This window comes from Solenopsis invicta, chromosome 2 (assembly GCF_016802725.1).
Source record: "Solenopsis invicta isolate M01_SB chromosome 2, UNIL_Sinv_3.0, whole genome shotgun sequence".
NCBI lineage: Eukaryota > Metazoa > Arthropoda > Insecta > Hymenoptera > Formicidae > Solenopsis > Solenopsis invicta.
The window spans coordinates 8,248,675-8,271,417 of NC_052665.1; the positions used below are offsets into that span (position 1 = coordinate 8,248,675).

At 34.2% G+C, this 22,743-nt stretch overlaps 3 protein-coding genes across 8 annotated transcripts in view; 2 read left to right on the forward strand and 1 right to left on the reverse strand.

The window, feature by feature from the left end:
• LOC105200923 overlaps positions 1–22,743 on the forward strand; it is a 203,611-nt gene that overhangs the window by 70,440 nt on the left and 110,428 nt on the right. The window lies entirely within an intron of this gene.
• Positions 1,807–7,748, forward strand: LOC113005831. 5 transcript variants are annotated; one of them, XM_039445805.1, is made up of 5 exons: positions 1,808–6,061; positions 6,186–6,607; positions 6,735–7,007; positions 7,118–7,126; positions 7,585–7,748. In XM_039445805.1, exons 1-5 carry the CDS (start codon positions 5,344–5,346, stop codon positions 7,597–7,599), a joined length of 1,437 nt encoding a protein of 478 aa, XP_039301739.1. In that variant the 5' UTR covers positions 1,808–5,343; the 3' UTR covers positions 7,600–7,748. The 5 variants fall into 5 exon arrangements, with proteins under 5 accessions (XP_039301742.1, XP_039301738.1, XP_039301740.1 ...); XM_039445808.1 differs by lacking the exon at positions 6,735–7,007 and having other exon boundaries at positions 1,807–6,061; positions 6,186–6,694; XM_039445804.1 differs by having other exon boundaries at positions 1,807–6,061; positions 7,118–7,748.
• Positions 20,060–22,390, reverse strand: LOC105202596 (chymotrypsin-2). 2 transcript variants are annotated; one of them, XR_005574132.1, is made up of 7 exons: positions 22,177–22,390; positions 21,774–21,829; positions 21,453–21,547; positions 21,135–21,276; positions 20,929–21,036; positions 20,614–20,836; positions 20,060–20,427 (listed from the first exon to the last, which is right to left on the reverse strand). XR_005574132.1 is itself a non-coding variant. In XM_039445815.1 (7 exons), exons 1-7 carry the CDS (start codon positions 22,265–22,267, stop codon positions 20,410–20,412), a joined length of 663 nt encoding a protein of 220 aa, XP_039301749.1. In that variant the 5' UTR covers positions 22,268–22,387; the 3' UTR covers positions 20,060–20,409. The 2 variants fall into 2 exon arrangements, 1 of the variants encoding a protein (XP_039301749.1); XM_039445815.1 differs by having other exon boundaries at positions 20,614–20,766; positions 22,177–22,387.

Below are 22,743 nucleotides of genomic sequence, written 5' to 3' on the forward strand. Positions count from 1 at the left end.
TTTTCATAATAAATGTATATTGTCTAACGTACTTGATATGGAATATCACCTTCGTTAACATTGCTTCTTTTTACGAACATGTTTGTATAAAACCATGGAGGAATTCCTGCTGAAATGATAAATTATTATTACTATAAGTAAGATGAAATCGAAAAAAAAGAAATACTTAATTTTCGGATCTTTGCAAGTTATCAATCTTTCAAAGAAGTTTTATGAAAAGTTATGAAAAAACCGTATTGCGACAGTAATATTATATATATATATATATATATATATATATATATATATAATATTACGTTCAGAATTCTCGAAATAAGTCTCTCGGGTCGACTTGCAGGTAGAAACTTATGGAAATAATTTGAGTGAGATAGGAGGAACGGAACAGGCCTAATCTCGCGGACACATGTTTCCGGGCGAATGCGACGAGTCGAATGCGTCAGGTGAGTTAGAATATAGGTCAGGTGTCGAGAATGACGGCCTATGACTCTCATTCAAACTTTTGCATTCGTATAGTCCTTATTTTGCGTAAACGAATTAAATCGCTTTTACGCGGGATCGGACCAAGTGCAATTTTATCGGAGCGGGAATTAGAGGTGTTAAAAATAAACAAAAATGGTTAAAATTAAAGATTACAGTTTATTTTAACATAATAGAAGAAATAAATGATTACAATGATAGATGGTGATTAAAATAATAATAATTAATTCATGAATAACATTTTTGTTTGTAGAGAACATGTGTGATAAAAGAAAAAAAAATCTTGTGATAGGTTTAAGAAATCCTAACAGAAAATGTAATTATAAACTTAAATTCTAATCGGTTACATTTGTGATATAAATGTGCGTGTATGGGTATGTATTGTGGGAATTTTTAGTTATTACGCTTCGTTAATTTAGATCTTGGAACGAGTCGAAGACTTCTTCCAATTCATTGGTTAGTTCTTCGATTCGTTCTATTGGAATTTCGTTTACGATATTTTCTATTTCTTTGGGAGTAAATGGTGAGAAAGAATGCGGGTTTTCTTGAGGAAACTCTAATGCGGGGGAATATGGATCTTCCGGGGGGTCTTCGGACAGGTGAATCGGGGTTACGATGAAAAAAGTCAGGGGAAGGTGTAGGAGGAAAATCTGTTGGAGAAGGGGTTGAATCCCGAGGACACACTAAGGGCTCTGCAAAGGGATCAAAAGTAGAAGAAGGTGACCCTGATGATTGTTTAAAATCTGTTTCTACATGAAATCCCGGGAAGTAAGAAGGGGAAGGATAGCGACTGGGGAAAAGAGAGAATGATTCGGGGGATGGATTTGAGACTCGTGGAAATGAATCGGTCGATTCGTCGAAAGTTCTTAATTTAGTTAGAGCGCTAGGGAAAACAGAATTCTCTCCTCGCAGATTGTTTAATTTTTCGGAGAGCGATAACGATGCGCCAAGCTTCTGGACTTTCTTATTTTGACGACTCCGACAGTTCTTAATGCCTCTTCGAGACTTATGTTCAGGGACTCGATTACGCACTAGAATGAATTTGAGGTTTAAGGCTACGTTCTCTCTTTCTAATAAAGGAAAATAAAATCTAGATTGTAACTACTTGAAAGAAAGAAAAGGAAAGAGTTTGAATTAATAAAAGAAAAGGATTTGTTTCCGATGGAAGCAAAAGAAGCTGCGAATTCAATCGAACGAGAGTTTGATTGTATCCAGCAGAGATTAAAAGGCAGTTGCGGATTCAATCTAAAGAGCTCGATTGTATCCTGCAGAAAGAAAAGAGACTTGCTGACCCAATCGAAAGAGTTCGATTGTATCCTGCAAAAAGTTAAGAAGAATTGCGAATTCAATCGAAAGAGAGTTCGATTGTATCCTGCAAAAAGTAAAAAAGAATTGCGGTCCCAATCGAAAGAGAGTTCGATTGTATCCTGCAGAAAGTAAAAAAGAGTTGCGGACCCGATCAAAAGAGAGTTCGATTGTATCCTGTAGAAACTAAGGAGAGTAATAGAGGGAGGAAAGGAAGGGTAGCGAAATAACACTAGGTATATAAGTATTTTGAAAAATATAATGAAAATCTTACTAGAGAGAGAAGGTAGTCTTATGGAAAGTAAAAATAATGAATGGCTAAGACTTACTGTTGGTTGAAATTTATGAAGGTGCGAACGATTTGGTGTTTGGCGGAGCGGGTTCAGCTTACAACGGCGGACGGCTGGTCAACGGTTGGCCGGAACTTGCGATGGAACTCGTTGACTTAATTTTCACAGCGCCGCGTCAAATTTAAGTATGATTAATACGAATCCGAACGTCACAAACTCGGACATATAATGTCACGGAAGGTGCAATGGATAGAACTGGAGTGAATTATGAATCGCGAGTGATTGAACAATGGCGAAAATGAGCAAATGAGCAAAATGAAAAAAAGTGAGCCCTGAGCTCCGGAGCTTCTTCCTTTTATACCTGATTCTGCCTATGATTCCTATGGGATTTTAATCCGCAGGTGTACTGTCTCTTATTGTTGCCCACGCGTTACCTATTAATTGCGCGACAAATGTTTCGTGTCGATGGGGTCAATCATCAACGCTTGCTTCTGCCAAAATCGGCACGTGTCAAGGGTAGACCAACCGTATAGACTGGACCGGACAATTTTAGCATATCTGCGCAGTTAAGATAGACCATCTGTTCGCGATTTTCGGTTGCTTGGCTGCATCGATTTCGAAAGAAAAGAATTGTTACTCCGCAGGACGTAATACTAGTATTGCCAGCGTTACTCTTTGTCGAAAATGTGAAAGAGAGTATTCCTAAGGACGATAACAATAATGACGACGTTTCTTAACATGAAAATATTGAGACTTAAACTTTGCATCGCGATATTTCCGCTCGTAGGGAGAAAAAAAATAAAAACACTTTTATTATGCCATTTCATCATCCGAACTACAGTGACTATTCAGCACTTCATAACTTCAGCGGTTACTGATATGTGATAATCTCGCATGTTTGAAAGTCGCTAACTCGGGTGAAAGAGGCTCGGTCTCTGTTCGCTTTGCGTAAATATTGCGCGAGACGCGACCATCTATTCACCAATAGGACCAGGAAAATCACACATAAAATTATATTGAATTGTAAATCTGTGAATTTTGATAATCACAAGTAATCACTCGAGTCTAAAAGCGCGAGCTTCAATGGAAGATTCTAACGGCGAGCAAAATTCTAATTGTAGCAGTAGTCACAATCAATATGACGTGGAAAATTTTTTGCGTAGAAATTTGGACCTAAAGTTTATCACAAAAAAGGTCAATGATTTTTTGGTTCAATTGCAGCAGAATCGAATAGCATTTACGGCCTGCAATTTCTTTGAAATAAATTTTGTTTAGTGGTATGAGTATATAATTTAATTAATTTATTACAATTTCTATAGAAAAGAAACTCTTTTTGAATTGTAATGTAAATAATAGTTGTCAAAACAATTAAATGAAGTAAATTTGTTTTTCAGTTTGTCGGGGTAATCTTCAATTATCAATTTATTTTTGTTTGATTTAATCAACAACTAAAATCCTTTCTTCTTTTTTTCTGAAAAAAAGACATATAAAGAATATATCGAAATTATTGTTGTCGCTTTTTCGCGGTGCCGATTGGTTCTTTCGCTGCGCTAACTTTGTGACCGGCTGTCATCGCGGAGATCGCGTATTTTGACTTTGTGTATTGAAAGATTTAAAGGGCAATATTAAATTTATAATTTGTATAAAATTATGTAACATTAAAAGCTCTGTAGCGTGCCCCTGATAGCAATTCAGTGAAATCTTTTTAATCTACGCACACACATAACAATTAAGATTTTGTTTCACTCTAACGTGATATTTCTTACAGCGTTACTTTTAAGTAACTGATCGTTGAGCATGAGATCCGAACGGTTGTATCATTACAAATACAGAAAGCCCACAAGTCAGAAAGAAATCACAACGGCTCGAGTGAGAAGGAAAAACAAACTAATGTGTTCTTCACCGCTGAGAAAATAACGATGAATAAATAATTAACAATAATAAATCTGAATTTTTATAATTAAATAAGTCATAAAATATAAATAATTTACATACAAAAACTATTACAATTTTATAAATAAGTTATATAGGTTAAGTCTAACGTATAAAAACTGATTATGAATAAATTATATAAATTAAATCAAACATATAGACACTGAGTCAAAACGCTAAAGACAAATAAATTAAGTACGTAAAACTTCCAATGAAGTCATTAAACATTCATGATCCGGAGTTCTTTTACAATTTTCTTAGTAGTGAAAAATCGCATGGTGGAGGCATTCAGTATCCGATTGTAAGTTCAAGTTGATATTTTAATTGATTTTTGCTGTTGGAACTTATTATTAAGCTGATGATGACTCCAAAGAAGAGTCGAAACGTTCAAACGTATATTAAATAAACAAAAAATTTTTGTCTATTTTGAATGTTTTGTTGTGCGCACTGCTAACTGTACTGATCCACATTAGCCTTTGTATTTTTTTATATTTAAAAGTCACAATGTATATTGCTATAGAATTTTTTAATTATTTTTATAAGTTAAAGAAATATTTACTTAAATAAATTGAATAAAGTAATAATGATTTTTATAATGATAATATAAGTAAAAAATTAGTAAATTATTAAATTTTTTAATATCGTCGATATTAAACGCATCTATTCTTTTGCTTTTATGGACGTTTTCGTATTGTAATTTTTTGTTATTATCAAAAGGCGCGGTTGCGTCTCGCGCCAAGTGAAGAGAAATCAAGCCTCTTTTGCGCAAGTGAGCAACTTCCAAGCTCACGAGATTATCAGATCTCAGAAATGGCTGAACCGATCAAGTTCTGAATAGACTTAACCGATAACTTGAGGAAAATTACATAATAAAAGTATTTTTATTTTTTCTTTCCGTCTCTACGTGCGGAGATATTGCGATTAATATTACCATGACTCGTTACCCGTTTTATCAATTACCGTTTATCAAGTTCGTTTCAACATAGCTACAATTTAGTCAATCATATCCCACTTAGTCAATCATCCCTTAGAAAACCTCCAATCGTCGAGGTTCAACCAATGTTGATTTTCAAACGTACCGCGGACGTACTAATATCGTAATAAACCTATAAATTGCACGCAACATAGTGTTGCACTAGTAGAACGTTTTTCGTTGTGCGTGAAGTATCAGGGAAAATTCACCACGTGTGCGCTTTTCGGAATGTTTTGCTTCCAGACAAGATTTACTATTTTTCCTATACAATATTCTGTATCGCAAGGATCTGTAATACGTAATCAGCAACCATACTCTCGTTTGCAAAATAATAAGAGTTGATTAGCAAAATAATAAGAAATAAAAATGGAGGAGGCGCAAGTACATGTGCAAGTGAAAGACAACTCGATAGAGTGCATCTTACGTCCAATATCGTACACCTCCTGGTTCCTGGGTGTCGGTGTAGCACGTCCGCGAAAAGATCTTGAAAATATAACGATAATTATACGTATAATTCATATGGCTATGTGTTTCTTTATCACGATATACAACGCAAAATATTTCTTCACTCATACTTTTCTCTTTGGTGACAGAAAAATTATCATGTACACAAACTTTGTAAACATGATGATCAATTACATTTCAGCTTATTATAATATTTATCACGGAATTAGGCATTGCAAGATTAGATCCTGGCAGAAACTGATGAATGATTTGGAAGAACTCGATCAAAACATCAGGAAAAAAACTTCCATAAATGACGAATCCATAAAATTTGATGACCGATGTATAAAAATTGTTGAAGCGCTAGCAATTTTCATGACGTTCACTTTCCCTTCTTTGTGGCTGATTGTTCAAATTCTGCTTGCTTACATCTTACCATATCAACACGAGTATTTTATAACACAAATGCTGTTTTACTCCATATTAGCGCAATCGTTGATCAACAGTTTTGTCTTCGACATTGTCGTCTATGTGTTGTATCGCAGATTTCAAACATTAAATGAGTTAATTGGCACGTTGCATATGTTAGATGTGAAGGAAATCGTGTCCAAGATTAGACTCATCAGAAAATTGCATGGCGGTGAGTTTTTGCGAATATTATACAATCCGGTAATGTAGATTTATATGGTTCGAAATATAATTTAATACGATCTATGAAAAAATTGCGATGATAGTATAGTCGAATTGTAAATTCTGTTGCGCAGATATTTGTAAACTTGCTGAGATGGTAAATGATATGCATAGTCTTCATCTCCTTTTCTGCTCAGCAAATTGCTTCGTCACGGCTGTGGCTGCACTACTCAATCTTTACATTATCTTGAACTCTGAGAAAACTTTGTTACTGCTGATGTACCCAGTCTTACAAATTGTATATGTCATGCAATTCTACCTGATTTGTTGGATTTGCACTCTCGCGTGTAAAGAATTCAAAAGGACCGGGAGCATCATACATAAAATTTCATTGAAGTGCCAACCTGTAAGACTTGATAATCACAAGGCGAGTAATCAATCGAATCCAGAAGTGCGAGATTCCACTGAAGATTCGAACGGCGAGCAAAATTCTAATTGTAGCAGCAGTCACAACCAGTATGACAAAAATGAGGACCTAAAGTGTGTCGGAATTGAGGTCAGAGATTTTTCGAATCAACTGCAAAATCAAATAGCATTTAATGCTTGCGATTTCTTTGAAATAAACAAAACTTTGTTCAGTGGTGTGAGTATGTAATTTATTTATTTCATTACAATTTCTGTAGAAGAGAAACTCTTCAATTCCATTGAAGTGCTTTACTGTAAAACCTGATAATCACGAGGCGAGTAATCAATCGAATCCAGAAGTGCGACGTTCCACAGAAGATTCAAACGGCGAGCAAAATTCTAATTGTAGCAGCAGTTACAACCAGTATGACAAAAATGAGGACCTAAAGTGTGTCGGAATTGAGGTCAGAGATTTTTCGAATCAACTGCAAAATCAAATAGCATTTACGGCTTGCGATTTCTTTGAAATAAACAAAACTTTGTTCAGTGGTGTGAGTATATAACTTATTTAATTTGTTACAATTTCTGTAGAAGAGAAACTCTTTTCGAATTGTAATGTAAATAATAGTTATCAATTAAATGTAGTAAATTTGTTTTTCAGTTTGTCGGGGTGAGCTTCACTTTTCTATTTATCTTTATTCAATTTTATTCAATTAAATAACCGAAATTTTCTCTTTTCTGGAAAAGGCATGTAAAAAATGTATCAAAATTATTGTTGTCGCTTTTCCGCGATACTGATTGGTTTTCTCGCTGCCCTAACTTCATGAACGGCTGTTATCGCGGAGATCGCATATTTTGATTTTGTGTATTGAGGGATTAATAGGGTAATATTAAATTTCTAATTTGTGTGAAATTATGTAACATCAAAATTTTTGTAGCGCACGCCTGTTTTGTCTAGAGTTAAACAAAATACTAAAAATGTATTTGAAGCGTTTGAAAATGTGTTGAAATTCAACGTCATATTTTTTTTGCATTATAGTACCAACAGTAAACGTTTCGTCTTTTTCTAAATATTTCTATACTGTTACATTGTATAATAATGTTGTCTCTCTGAAACTTTAATTTCAGTACCATTGCTACTAATTCGAGAAGAGAAAACGATAGTCGAGTTACCAAGAACCATATAATTCTAGAAAATTAAGTTAATGTTCAATTCTAATTTTTTGACCGACAAATGTCAAAAAGTCTAAAATAGACAGCAAGTTTTCTCAGTGATACATGTTCCCAAGTCATACAGATTTTGATGCAAGCTTTATTAGCACTAGTACTAGAAAGAAAAACGAGATACAGGCAATTGGAAAGTAAATTACGAAAAATAGCTTCAAAAAAACTCATGGTAGTCATGGTAGAATTGACAGTAGTAGCGACAAGATATAAATTGAATTAACATACAACCAAGGCTCAGAACTGACAGAAAAATACAATAAAACTACAAAGTGATAATTAATTCAATGAATAACGAATCACATACCTTATATATGTGTGACAATAACCAAAATTAATAAGACCGACTAACAATTATCCAATATCCAATATTATCCTATAACAAATATAATCCAATTAACATATAATATTAAAAAAATAATATACCAGTACCTAAATAAACAAAATATTATTATTAAAAATTAAATAGCAAATAAGATTATCATTATACACTCATAACAACAAAATTGATCAAACATTATTTTGATTCCGAAAAATAGACAAATATTTCAAGTGTGAAACTTTGTAAAAAATGATAATAATAAAATTCTGAAAAAAACATTTTATAGCTAGAAAGCTCTACTTCGTTAAACAAATTACTATTTTATTTTTTTTTACGATGCTACACGGATTTATATTTTTGAAAAGGACATTTTTTAAAAGGAAAGGAAGCAGGAAAGCGCGACACAGATATAGAGATTAAAATAAATGAAATATAAATTATTTGGATGATTATTTATATTAAAAGTATTTTAAAGATTTTAATTAGAAATTAAATGTATAATAAATTATGCTATACAAATATATATTTATTTCAATTAACTATCAGTCAAAACCTTACACATTTTTATGTATCATATGAGAGTAATTATTAATCATTTATATTACTAATTAGTCAAATCCCTACCTATTTTAAATTATTTTCATTTGGTATTTTTATTTATTAATTTTTAGTAACTAGTCATTTGAAAGAACACGTTACGACATGTCTTTTTCAACATTTACCGTGCCTTTGAGGTAAATCCTAAGATTTATCAAGTGAATGGTGGTAAAAGTTCGAAATGAACGATGATCACAGAACTGTTCGGACCTTTACCATTATGAGTTGGTAAATCTTGGGTTTTACTGGAAAATCTTAGGATTTACCGTAGTTCGGGCTTTTACAGTAACATATATATATTTAAAAAAAAAAGTAAAAAAAAAGATGCCAATTTATGCGTGTGCACGCACCTTATCTTTATTTTTTTTTAATTAACAGAAAAATTTTTTCATGTTAACCCATGTGGTAATTTTATTTTTAACTTTAATTTTACAAAACAAAAGTAGTACTACATTATACTTTGTATTCTCATTGAAAAATTTTCTTATTCCAACCCAAGTGGTATGTATCTTCACAATCTTGCAAAGTTAAAATCATGTATTTCATTACAAACAAAATAAATATTACTTAACACTACAAAGCGCATGATATCAGTACAAAATTACCTTTTCAAAAAAAGGTAAAAAAAAGGTGCCAATTTATGTGTGTGCTCGCGCACCTTATCTTTAATTTTTCTTAAAAACCCAAGTGGTACTATTTTTGTATTTTAACAAAAATTTTTCCATGCTAACCCATGTGGTAATTTTACCTTTAACTTTAATTCTACAAAACAATAGTAGTACTACTTTGTACTTTGTATTCTCATTGAAAAATTTTCCTATTCCAACCCAAGTGGTATGCATTCTAAAAAATGAGTGAAATCTTTAAGTTGCGTCAATTATAAAGAGAATATATTGCTGTTTGAAATAACTACTGTACTACTTTTAACGAATAAAATGCAAGTGATAGTATATTTATTTTTTAAGTAAAACCCAAGTAGCGGTGTAGCGGATGCGATTTTAAGAATCTCGCGATGTCCACGGACGCCAGCTTCGCTTAGCAAAGCGCAAAGGAAGCTGTGTGTGTCGGACGACACGTAGAGAATCAGCCGAATTGGTCGTCAGATGGACCGTGATGTCACTTGAGCACGGTCGCGCTCTGGCTTACGCAGTCGTATCGAGACGAGCACCGAACATATCCATTGTCACAATATCAGCGGGGTCAGAGGACGTGCTCGCCCAGGAAACACTCTCGATTTGATGGTGTCAAGAACTGATAAATTTTATTTAAGCTTTACACGTTGTTTACAAGTTCACGCCTCCGACACTCCGTATCACTGTGGTGATGGAGCGGTGAGCCGTCGAGCTGCTCTTGAACCAAAGCGCGCTAATAATCGACCCGTGATTCCGAAGGTTCGATGTCGCTCGCTCTACGGTGCTTCGGTGAATCTGCCGACTATATCGCGCGTACTTCGGTGGTGTCCGAATGTCGGATCGAACAGGCCCCGTTGGAGGGGACGAGATTATTGGCGCGAAATTCTGTCCGATTGTCAATATTGTTCTGACCTCGGTCACGACGAGAGACTATTAAAGACCGTCAACCCTGGGTAAATTTTCGAGGCCGTTACTGGGGCCCCAGGGGCCCGGCGGTAATTGAAGAGCAATGACGTTATCGATTATATGATTGTTAATACAAATATTTGAGTAATACGTTATTAAAATCTTGATTTTTTTATTATACAAATACTTCATAAGCAAATATGCATACTTATATTTAATAATATCATTGTATATTGCTTTAAAATTGTAATTCTTTTTGATCAGTTATTATCTCTGTCGATAATCAAACTTGGATGTTAACATCAAAACTGCAATTTTTAATAAAAATCGAGAATTTTTGGGTTACAAATACATAAGCATATCTATGAAACTTCAAGATAACAATAAATTATAAAATTAGTACTGTATTGTCAGTTTATCATTAAAAATTTAACAGTCACACAAACTCCCGTAAGGTTAGCGGTCTTTAACAGTCTCTCGTCGGTGCCTCGGTATTGATAGATTCACATGATTTTTGAAAATAAGCGCGCTTGACATATTAAGCTATGACATCTAATATTTAAACTTACAAACTAGTTGAACGAAAACAGGCTCCAATATTGACACAATTATGTGTCCGCTTTTCCAGAGTTTGAATCACGAATTGCCGGTTTCTCAACAAGCGGTATCTTTAATTCCTTTTTAAATAAAATTCAAGTGATACTGTCTGTGTATTTTTATTGAAACATTTTTCTGTTTTAACCTAAGTGGATGTACTTAATTTAAAAAAGTTTCAATGAAATATGTAACATTTAATCTCAAAAAATTAAAGAGGAAACAGAAATGAGAATGTTTTATTAAAATGAAAAATTTTTTAACTACAAAAAATTGGCGCTGCTGTTTTACAAGATTTTATTTAGATTATATTTAGACATCTATCAGCGCCAATTTTTTGTAGTTTAAAAATTTTTTATTTTAATAAAACATTCTCATTTCTGTTTCCTCTTTAATTTTTTGAGATTAAATGTTACATATTTCATTGAAGATTTTTTAAATTAAGTACATCCACTTCGGTTAGAACAGAAAAATGTTTCAATAAAAATACACAGACAGTATCACTTGAATTTTATTTAAAAGGCGTGCGCTACACGCTATTAAAGATACCGCTACTTGGGTTTTACTTAAAAAATAAATATACTATCACTTGCATTTTATTCGTTAAAAGTAGTACAGTAGTTATTTCAAACAGCAATATATTTTCTTTATAATTAGCGCAATTTAAAGATTTCACTCATTTTTTAGAATACATACCACTTGGATTGGAATAGGAAAATTTTTCAATGAGAATACAAAGTACAAAGTAGTACTACTATTGTTTTGTAGAATTAAAGTTAAAGGTAAAATTACCACATGGGTTAGCACGGAAAAATTTTTGTTAAAATACAAAAATAGTAGGGTAAAGACGCCTATTATGGGATAGGCTCCTAATATGAGATAGCGAGGTTTTCGTTAAACTAATAAGCGCATATGATTTATTTTATTATGAACGTATTACTCTTGGAGTGAAACCTATTTAGTAGAAAATTTATTATTAGATCATATGTGCAGTCGTTAAGAAAAAAAATTTATGAAATTGGATACTGTTAAGTTTTTTGGAAGTGAGTTTTTAAACTTTGTTTATTATATAATAAATAAATATTTGGTAACAAATTCTACATGCAGTAATAGTGTAAGGTCATATTAATAGGAAAATATGAGAGATAATGATTTGCTTAATTGTAAAGATTAGATTTGATGATCGTGAAACTGCAAGGCGTAGAACTCATAATATGAGATACTCAAGGTACTCCTAATATGAGGTATAACCTACACTCGCGCCGCGAGCGGCGCAATTGTAGCTTGTATCCCATATTAAGAGTACTCTGGCATACGTGCGGAGATGAAAGATAATAATTGAGTAATCAAACGAACTTGTGAAGTTCGATTTCAATTATGCTGTCTCGTCCGGATGGATAATTGTAGTAGCGTCCCGCTGCGTTATCTTCAACAGATTTTTAAAGAACAAACTTTTTGTTCTGAGGTGCGGCTCCTGTGCACCTCCGTGCGCTCTTGCGCCTCTTCATTAGTTTAAAGCACACAAATCTGACCTGAGGTTGTGGGTGGGAGGGAAAATCCATCCGGACGAGACAGCATAATTGAAATCGAACTTCACAAGTTCGTTTGATTATTCAATTATGCAACGTCTCGTCCGGATGGATAATTGTAGATTTTTAAAGCTCAGATTTGTGTATAGACAGGGAAAAATAAAAATAATTTATTAAGTTTTTTGTTTTTCCCTGAGACCGTGCTAGTCGACTTGTAGCTGTATTGTGTATAAGTACATAAAGGTTACATATAGTTGCACATAGGTAACTGTATTACATATAACGATATTGGTATAAACTAAACTTAAGCCGGGTTTCAACGAAATAAGGCGAACTAAATTAAACATCATTTTATCTGTCCCGTAGGAGAAGGGTTACTTAATTTAATATAAAGCATCATATTTGAAACTTAAGATCTATTCAGAATCGCTGACTGGAAAGAGGGGTCCTCAACTATAGGACGGTTATAAAAGCGTGCAAATATGTCAGATGAATTGCTCCAACCAGCCGTGCGTCTAATTTCTTCCAAACTAATACCCTTGCTAGCCGCAAGAGATGTCGAGGCATGGCGGGTGGAGTGGGCCGAAAAAATATCTATATTTATTCCTGCTGCACCCAGTTCCGATTTTACCCATCTGCCCAGCGTTTGAGAAGAAACCGCATTGTATGGGGCACGAAAGGAAATAAAGAGTGAGCCCTCGTTTCCCTGACGGAGATTCTCTGTGTATCTGAGATAAAATTTAACTAGGGATACTACACAAAGTTCTGGTTTATCCCAAAAGGGCTTAAACGAAAGTAACGGCTGAGATTTCCCAATCCCTGAGGTTTTAAGTCTGGCTGGAATTTTTATTATAAGAGAATCCGAAATAGAGATATTTTGGAGCTGAATGGCTGCCAGGGTCTGCATTCTTTGGGCAGTTGTGAGGGCAAGAAGCGTTGCCAACTTCCCTGATAGTCTTTCTAGCGTCAAATCTTCATGCGGATATAACGTGGCTAAATAATCAATTACTGGGGATGGGTCCCAAATATAATCATAACGGGGACGTTGCGGTTTTAAGGCTGCGACACCCCTGAAATATCTCTTTACCAAGGGATGTGAGCCCAAATCATTCATTGAGATAAGAGATATCGCTGAGCGATATGAGTTCAAGGTGGCGTACGAACCCACCTCTTCGAAGGAATTCGATAAGAACTCTAGAAAGAATGAGACTGAAGGATTGAAGCAACAGCTTCCCTTCTGTTTGCAGAAATGCCACCATAATCTAATAGGTTTTGTATATTGAGCTAGTGTAGAACTAGAGATTGATGCTAAAGTTGCTGTTAATGCGGATGGCGGGATCCCTTTGTGCAAGAAGGCTTGCCGGATAATTTGGCGACTGCCAGGGAAATCCTTGTCCAGGCTGGATGAACTACCCTGAAAGGAGAAGATAACATCTCGGGATCTGGTTTGAACAGGATCGGATGACCGACCATGAGTTGATTAAGTAATGGGAACCATGGCTAGGCAGGCCACCACGGCACAACAACCACTCCCACGGCTTTATCCGTGATAATCTTGCGTAACATTCTTAATATTAGAATGAAAGGTGGGAATGCATAAAAGAATACGTCCGACCATTTTAGAGAAAAGGCATCCACTGCCTCAGCTAAAGGGTCTGGAAGCCAAGACACAAATCGATGGCATTTGCAATTAATTGATGTAGCAAACAGGTCAATATCGAAGGGTCCAAAGTGCTCCAAGATTATGTCAAAATATTTCTGCGCTAAAGTCCATTCTGTTTCTTGCGCTACCACTCTCGATTCTGCGTCTGCCTCCACGTTTTGTGCCGAGGGAATGTATGAGGCATAAATAAACAAATCTCGTTCCGCACACCAATCCCATATTTCTCGTGTAAGGTTTGATAGTATAGGGAACTTAATCGAACCCATGCGATTAATGTATGCCAAGGCCGTGGAGTTGTCCACTCTTAAAAGCACACTGGCACCAAGTAAGTGTGATGCGAAGCATCTTAACGCGTGGAAAACCGCTAGGAGTTCCAAATGATTGATATGCAGTTTCTTTTGCTCCGTTGACCAAAAACCATGAGTGCGTTCCCCCTTGCAAGCAGCTCCCCATCCCGTCAGGGAAGCATCTGAGAAGATTTCAAGCTCGAAAATACCCGACCTAATATAATTTCGCTGCGATGTATCCGCGAAGATATCCTTCCACCATGATAGATCCTTCCTAAGAAAGGTCGGAAGGGACATCTGGGCCTCAAAATTACCCTCTGACGCTGTCAAAGCTAAAAACTTCTCTCTCTCTAAAGATTTAGTATGTAGAATGCCGTATTGGACAGCTGGACAGACTGCTACCAGGGAACCTATAAAGCTGGCCAAATCTCGAATACTACAGCGAGTTCTGCTTAGCATATCTAGAGTCCTTCGAAGAAGACTAGCTCTTTTGTCCGAGGGGATCGCTATTGCGAATAGATCCGTATCGAAATTAAGGCCTAGAACTCTGCAGATTTTCGCTGGTGTGAGAACACTCTTCTTCTTATTAATTATAAAGCCTAATGATGTTAAGAGATCCATTGTTGTAGAGACGTTCTGGATACACTGGTGGTAAGAAGGTGCGATGAGCAGGAAATCATCTAGATAAACCACGGAGAGAAACCCTTTCTCTCTAAGAATATGTAGCACCGGTTTTAATATTTTGGTAAATATATAAGGCGCTGAGGCTAGGCCAAAGGGTAGAACTCTAAATTGATAGCGTTGTCCCTGGAACTGGAAACGTAAAAATCTCCTATCTTCTTGGTGAATAGGAACGAGGAAATAGGCGTCCTCTAGATCAATAGAGGCAAGGAAATCGCCCTGGGATAAAAGGCGAATAACTGTTTTCCAATTTTCTAACTTAAAGTGCGGAGCTATAACGTATCGGTTGAGATTTTTTAGATTGAGAATAAATCTCCATCCTCCCGAGGATTTTCTAATGACAAAGAATGGCAATAGGTAATCACCTTCGCACGGCTCTACCATCTCGATCGCCCCCTTATCAAAAAGACTGGCAACTTCTTGAGAGCAGATCTGTTTTTCTAGTTTAGAGAGATGAACAGAAGGTTTTCTCTCTGAGGGAAGTGGCTGTTGTGCAAATGGGAGTCTGTACCCTGCGACGGCTTGTAAAATTAACTGGTCTGAGGTGATTTCCTTCCACCGGGGAAGGTAGGCTGACAACCTGCCCGCTCTATTTACCTCCACACAGTTTAACGCCTCCTCGAATGGGACCTGGAGCGGTATGTTGATCGGCGGCGATCGCTTGTTACCCCTGTTCTCCTCCAAGCCGATCTCGAGCTCCTGACAGGGGCCCGGGAGTTTCCCGGTCTCGCTGAGGCTACCTGCGCTGGCTGTTTTAGCGGTTGTTGCACTCGTTTTGAGACTGTTAGCGGTGCCTTAATAATGTCCCTCGAAGACTTTTCCATGGAGGCAACCTTTTTAATTTCCTCTCCAAAAGAGGCACCAAACAGGAAATCGTCCACCGGAATGGAGTCAATTGTAGCCTTGGCTGTTAGATTCAGAGTGGGTGCAATCTGAGCTCTCCTAGCGAGGGATAACCTGTAATGTAAATCTGCCAAGATTTGGGCTCCCTCGTTGACCTTAGCCACCGCTAACCGGGCCTCAGGACACAAGGATCTTTGCGTATCTGGTCTGAGGAAGTCAGAGATCGCTTCGCCCAATGCACATAAGCCCGCGCCCACTTGATTTTGATTCATGTTGTTGTAATTGTCTCTCTTCACTATCGAGTTATTCTTAAGAGCCACCTTGCACTCTTGATTTAGCATGGGGGCTTTAAGAAAAGCCACTGCTTCGCCAGGGGCATATTTCTTTAGTAAAGGATCGCGCTGCTCTGCCGGGAGGCCCTTGCGCGCCAGATCGCGCCAACGATGAGTCACTAGCTCATTCCACGGCGCTAACTCCTCTTGAACGAGGTCGGATCCAAATAACTCTTTAGTTAGAGGCTCTGCTGCTTCCTCTTCCACGTTAGTGGACGGTCCTTCCTCTAACCTAACTCGTTTGTGTGGTGTAGGGGATGAGGATCTGACAGATAAGTTACTTACTCCTGAAAGAGAGAAGGAAAATTCTACCTGATAAGTAGAACTTGTTCTATCTTCCGATTGTCTGTATTTCTCGAAAACAGATCAGGAGAAAGAGGATGAGCAGAACTTTTGTTCTATCTTCCCATTGCCTGTACTTCACGAATACAGATCGGGAGAAAGTGGATGTGTCGACCTGCCGTCTGTATTTTCCAAATACAGATCTAGCGTTTTGTACACACCTGAATACATCTGGTCCGCCGGTAATACTTGGCCTTCCGAGGAAGCCTGGGAGGCACCGGCCGAGACGGATCTTATAGATTCCGAGTCGCTGCATGACCCTAGATTATCCTGGATCTCAGTGGTTAGAATCGATGTCGAAGATCGAGGGCGGCCGGGCGATTTAACCTCTCTTCGAGACAATAGGCCAAGCACGCGTTCTACTTTATTCTCCAGGACTGTGAGACGATCGCGAGAGGAATTTCTCCTCCTCTTTTTCTCCTTGCGACTCGATTTTCCCATCCCTGCAGGTTCCGACGATCCAAAACTGCAAGCAATTCTTAACTTCTGCCTGTCAAAGACACGCAACAGAAAACAATGAAGAGGCGCAAGAGCGCACGGAGGTGCACAGGAGCCGCACCTCAGAACAAAAAGTTTGTTCTTTAAAAATCTGTTGAAGATAACGCAGCGGGACGCTACTACAATTATCCATCCGGACGAGACGTTGCATAATCGTGATTTGAAGGTATCTATTTAATATTTATATCATAGTTTCATTGTCTTTTTGTTGCTTTAATGTACTCATGTGCTATAAATGATTTATCGCGTTGTTTTCTAAATTTATTGCATATTTTACCGGTTGCATATTTTATAACCTCAAAATGTCAAGTTCTGTATTCTGTCGATGTAAGAATGAAATTATAATTACTAAGTATAATTAAAATTAAAACTTATTATGTCTCTACTTTTATATAATAAAAGTGTTTATATACAAATAAATTCTTCTTTTTTCCTTGGTTTCCTATTATGAGATACTATCTCATATAAGGAAATCCTTATGTCTCATATTAGGAACCCTTTTTTTGAAATGGCAAAATTGGCATTTTTGATAAAAAAATTCAAAGTATAGCTATTATCGATTACTGACTTTTGGTGATGAAACTTAAATATATTTCCTATAATTTTAACATAAAAATAGAAGTTAATGTTATAAATTTAAAAAGTTACAAGCATTTAAAAAAAGGTATCTCATAATAGGCAACTTTACCCTACCACTTGGGTTTTTAAGAAAAATTAAAGATAAGGTGCGCGAGCACATACATAAATTGGCACTTTTTTTTTACCTTTTTTTGAAAAGGTAATTTTGTACTGATTATTTAGACAGCATTATTGTAAAAGCGAATTGGCGATACATGACGCGCAATTGTGACTGAATTAGGTTTGCGTAGCGGCTCGTTCCCGATGCAATATAACTCACTGATTTACATTGATTTAATTAACAATTAAAATTTGACGAAAACTTTAATCCGCAGAAAGTATTGTACATATAGATATTGTATACGTCTTGTGTTTTCAATCTCGTAAATGTTACACAGCGCTGTCGATTATCCCAACCATTATCCTGATGTAATCCTCACAGAAATAATTTCTAATAACAAGAATAAAAATATTCTTGACGTACTTGCAACTTTATACAGTATAAAAATAACGCAATATTATGATAACTGCAATTCCTTTCCTTCCCCATCGAATTAAATAAAATTGATTTATTTGTCTTGGGACAAGAGTAATATATATAAATTTTAATATGATTGGTATTGTCATATTTCGCCACTCTCGGAATTCAAATGTCCCGCTCACCGAAAGCGAATCATCGTTCTACAGTTAGAGAGGGCGAGCTAGGTTAGATAAGAGAGAAAGAGTGTACAGACGGTCAAAATAGAAATTTCTGAATCCAAAGAAACCGATTACAATCGATAAGCATAATTAGAAAGAGTGAAATATTAGCTGTAAATGTTGTTTCTCTTATTTGCAGGTAATGCAAAATTGATGTAATTAAGTAAAGTTTAAGCGCAAATTATATTAATAAACAAAATTCTCTTATTTGCAGAAACGTAGATACAGTTCTATTTTACAATATAAAAACCCATCCACTTATATTTTCCATTATATATTATAATATTTATATACATATAAAAATTGTTTATATACTAGTATCTATTATTTTCATAATAAATGTATATTTTCTAACGTACCTGATATGGAATTTTACCTTCTTTAGCATCTTCTCCATTCACAATTATGGGATTAAGAAATGGAACAATTCCAGCTACAATGATGAGTTATTATTACTATAAATAAAATAAAGCTAAAAGCCGAAAAAAAAATATTTTTTAATTTTCGGATCTTTTCAAGTTAGCAATCTTTTAAGGAAGTTTTATGAAAAGTTATAAAAAAATAGTTTTACGATGTTGTATTTATATTTAATAATTGAATTAATAAACGTATTAAAGAAATGCATTTATTTGAATAATACATACAGTAATACAATTTTCCCCTTAAAGGTACTCCTAAAGGAATTATATTAATTTTTATTCACGTATATTAATTTATATACACAAATTATATTAAATAATTTATATTCACTTATACGAATAATTATAGAACAATTCAAGAAGATCATTACTTACCATAAGAGAAGGTCAGAAGGCTCAAGAAATACAAAACTCTCAACGCCATTGTATGATGAGTGACTGAAGTCTGTTTTGAAGTCATATTGATACTAATTTATATGTTTTTAATTGTGTCTCCCTACTTATGTATAAATAATCTAATAATCAACGAGCTTTCTTTCAAAAATTTATATTACGTAGATCAGTTATCAAGTACTATATCGGAAATATAGATACTGAAATTACAGAAATTAATCGTGATAAGTATAAGATGTTGTTATTGCAATTTTATGCAACATATGTTTTCTAATTAGATTTATTACAATTTTATATATCTTAATTAATTTTATTTTTTTTGTTAAATATTAAAGTTTTTACTTTAAATAATTGTAATTTTTTAATTATCTCACATTTCTACCTTTTTACAATGTTAAAGATATTTAAGTCGACGATTTTTTATTTGAAATACTTTCGGTACTCTTATAAAATTCGATATGAGCTGTAGCATACACCTATAAAAGACACAATTTGTAACATAAATATAATATAAAAAAACGTTATATTTCTACTATATTACTTATCTTTTGATCAAGCAATAATTGTTTTGTCGATCTTTTTGTCTCAGTCACAGTATTTTTTAATTCAAATTTCTTTAAGTTTTAATTTTAATTCATGAACCGCATTACATTTTTGTTTTATTTGTTACTAATTTATTTTTTACCATTTTATTTACTATTTATTATGTATTTATTTTCTTATTTATTATATTGTTTATGAACTGTTAATGGCGTGTTCATCTCGAAGATTTGCATTGGGAGGCTCAAAGTGGGATTTCTCTGATTTGCAATGAATTGTGTTACTAATGAATAATTGACTAATACACACATACTTTTTAAGTTTCACTGATAAAGGCTCTGTGTAGCCAAAACACGTTTGAATCCGCTAATTTTATTCCGTTTTTATAATTAATAATAATCTTGAATGTATTGTTTTCACAATTGACAATATTTTCAAGAATTCTCTCAAATTGTAGTACTGTGCGGAATAATAACTGCTCGTAAAAAAAGACCTAATTGTTTTTATTGAATCAATATTTATTTTATTGAAAACATTACAAAATTTTGATGAGCTATTATGAATAACTCATCTAGGTTCATCATATCGTGATCATGCATTTTTTACATAAAACAAATATCTTTTCTTCTCAACTTTAAGAAAGATAGATAGAAAATTGCGTTGAACTGAGAACACACAACAGAATACTAATCACTGTTGTAAAAAGTGGGTTTTAGACCGCTTGTTTGCCAATCCAATCCAAATAATTGAAGACACGGGTAAAGATAATGGGGAACATTTGGTCGCCACAACCATACGCCCAGGATACCAATCCAACGAGTTTATTGTTGATAGTTATGGGCCGCCAGAGTCCTGAAAAAAGCAAAGCGCCGTTTCAAATTAGATATTTAAATCTTAATTATTAAAATTTTGTGCATTTTCTTCATCACAATTTTAAATATTTGATTATTCTAAGATAACGGTGTACAAATTTCTACTGAAGATATTAAATAAAGAGACTGATACATTAAAAGTTGAAATCTTATAAGAAAAATCTACCTGGTTTCCTTCGCTTGACGAATTGTATGCACAAACTTGCTTATTTTGGTACACCTTTATTTTAAAACGCTCCTGGTACTGCCGCTCGTAACAAGAATGATTAGCGATATAAAAGTCGACTCGTTGTAACTTATTAGTGTTTGTGCTTGTTCGCTGCAATTTCATAATAATATTTATATTTTGCTGTTTTCCAAGTGACATTAATATTCTTTTTATATAAATACTGTGAATAAATACAACATTAAGTAACTGCAAATTTGTTTTTTCACGAAAAACAGAATGTACTTAATATATTTAAAACAGCGAAAGACGCACCGAAAGTCTTCCCCCTCCCGACACAACAGCAGGATCATAATTCTCAACATTTGTTAATCGCAATTCAACGGTTTTGATAGTTGTAGAGTTTTCGAAGGAAGGTGTTACCTAAAAATTTTTACTTGAGCTTTATGATTCCTGATTCAAAAAGACAATTATACAGATCTTAATTTCATCGGTGAATCCAAAATTGATACCGCACACACCTTTAATAAAGCTATATCATTAATCCAAGAATCATTTGGATCGTAATTCTCGTGTATAATTATTTCTTCGACGTTATGTAATGATTTCGAATTATTTAGGTTGATGGTGCCAGCAACTACTCTTACATCTTCGGCTTGTTTACTACAATATAAAATTTCATTACTTAAGTTTTAACCTAAATATATAATATAGTGAGCGTATCAGATTTCTTACATCAGCAAAAGTAATATTTACACAAATATATTCAAAAAAGTTTAACAAAAAGATATATTAGCGTAAAGTATAAAAAGTCGATTTATTAAAAATAATGGAATTACTTTTCGACGCAGTGAGCTGCCGTGATGATATAGTTTTCATTCAGAATTGATCCGTTACAGAAGTGATCAGAATTATTTTTGTTTTGTAGGGAAACCTGTAAAAATTATACACACCATTTTTGTAAATATTTGTACATTTCTTAGAAAATTTTTGTACATACTTTTAACAATAGTAATATATATATATATATATATATATACATATATATATATAATATAATATATATATACATGTATATACATAAACATTTATATACTAATATATAAATATTGTTTATATATTAGTATCCATTGTTTTCAGAATAAATGTATATTTTTTACCTGATATGAAGTTTCATCTTTTTCAGCTTTTGTTTCATTCAAAACAAGAATTCCATCTACAGTGATAAGTTATTATTGCTATAAATAAAATAAAGCCGAAAAAAAAAAGAAATACTTTTTTAATTTTTGGATCTTTTCAAGTTAGCAATCTTTTAACAAAGTACTATAAAAAGTTATAAAAAAACAGTTTTGCGATGCCGTATTTATATTTAATGATTGAATTAATAATCGTATCAAATAAATTTATTTATTTGAATAATACATGCAGTAATGCAATTTTTCCCCATAAAATTACTCCTAAAGGAATTATATTAATTTATATTCACGTATATGAATTATTAAATAATTTACATTCCCTTACACAAATGATTGTAGAATAACTCGAGAAGGTCATTATACTTACTTTGAGAGAATGACAGAGCCAGAAAACTGAAGAAATACAAGACTCTCAACACCATTGTATGATCAGCGACTGAAGCTTGGTTGGAAGTCATATTATACCAATTATACAGATACCAATTTATATGTTTTTAATTGTGTCAACCCATATAAATAATCCATATAAATAATCAAGAGGCACGGTCACGCTCGCGCCAAGTGAATGCGTTAACGAGAGACCGCGTCTCTTTATATAAGCCAACGAAATTAACAAATTTCAATAATAGCTGAATTGATCAAGTTGAATAATTTTGAATGATAACTTGGGAAAAAATGCATAATAAAAGTGTTTTTATTTTTTCTCTCGTAAATTTTTTGTAAGAAACGCTGTCGTCTGCAAGCAAATCTTGTCGAGTACATAGTGATACTTGCATATGAATGTCATGACCGTAACCTCTCCCAAGATAACGACGCAAGTTTCCTTATCTGTAAAATGTCGAAGAGAACTAATATTCTAGTCGAATCATGTAGACCAGTAAATAAGTGTTCAACTTACATATATTAATTACATTTATTATTTTGTACATAAAAA

Excerpts from the sequence above, each read along its gene's own strand:
- LOC113005831 (XM_039445804.1), top strand. The coding sequence starts at position 5,344 with ATGGAGGAGGCGCAAGTACATGTGCAAGTGAAAGACAACTCGATAGAG. Across the intron at positions 6,608-6,734 it reads TAAAGTGTGTCGGAATTGAG|AAGAGAAACTCTTCAATTCC; the intron begins GTCAGAGATTTT and ends CAATTTCTGTAG. Across the intron at positions 7,008-7,117 it reads ACAAAACTTTGTTCAGTGGT|TTTGTCGGGGTGAGCTTCAC; the intron begins GTGAGTATATAA and ends TTTGTTTTTCAG.
- LOC105202596 (XM_039445815.1), bottom strand. The coding sequence starts at position 22,267 with ATGACTTCCAACCAAGCTTCAGTCGCTGATCATACAATGGTGTTGAGA. Across the intron at positions 21,037-21,134 it reads ATGATATAGCTTTATTAAAG|GTAACACCTTCCTTCGAAAA; the intron begins GTGTGTGCGGTA and ends AAAAATTTTTAG. Across the intron at positions 20,767-20,928 it reads CGGGAGGGGGAAGACTTTCG|CGAACAAGCACAAACACTAA; the intron begins GTGCGTCTTTCG and ends ATGAAATTGCAG.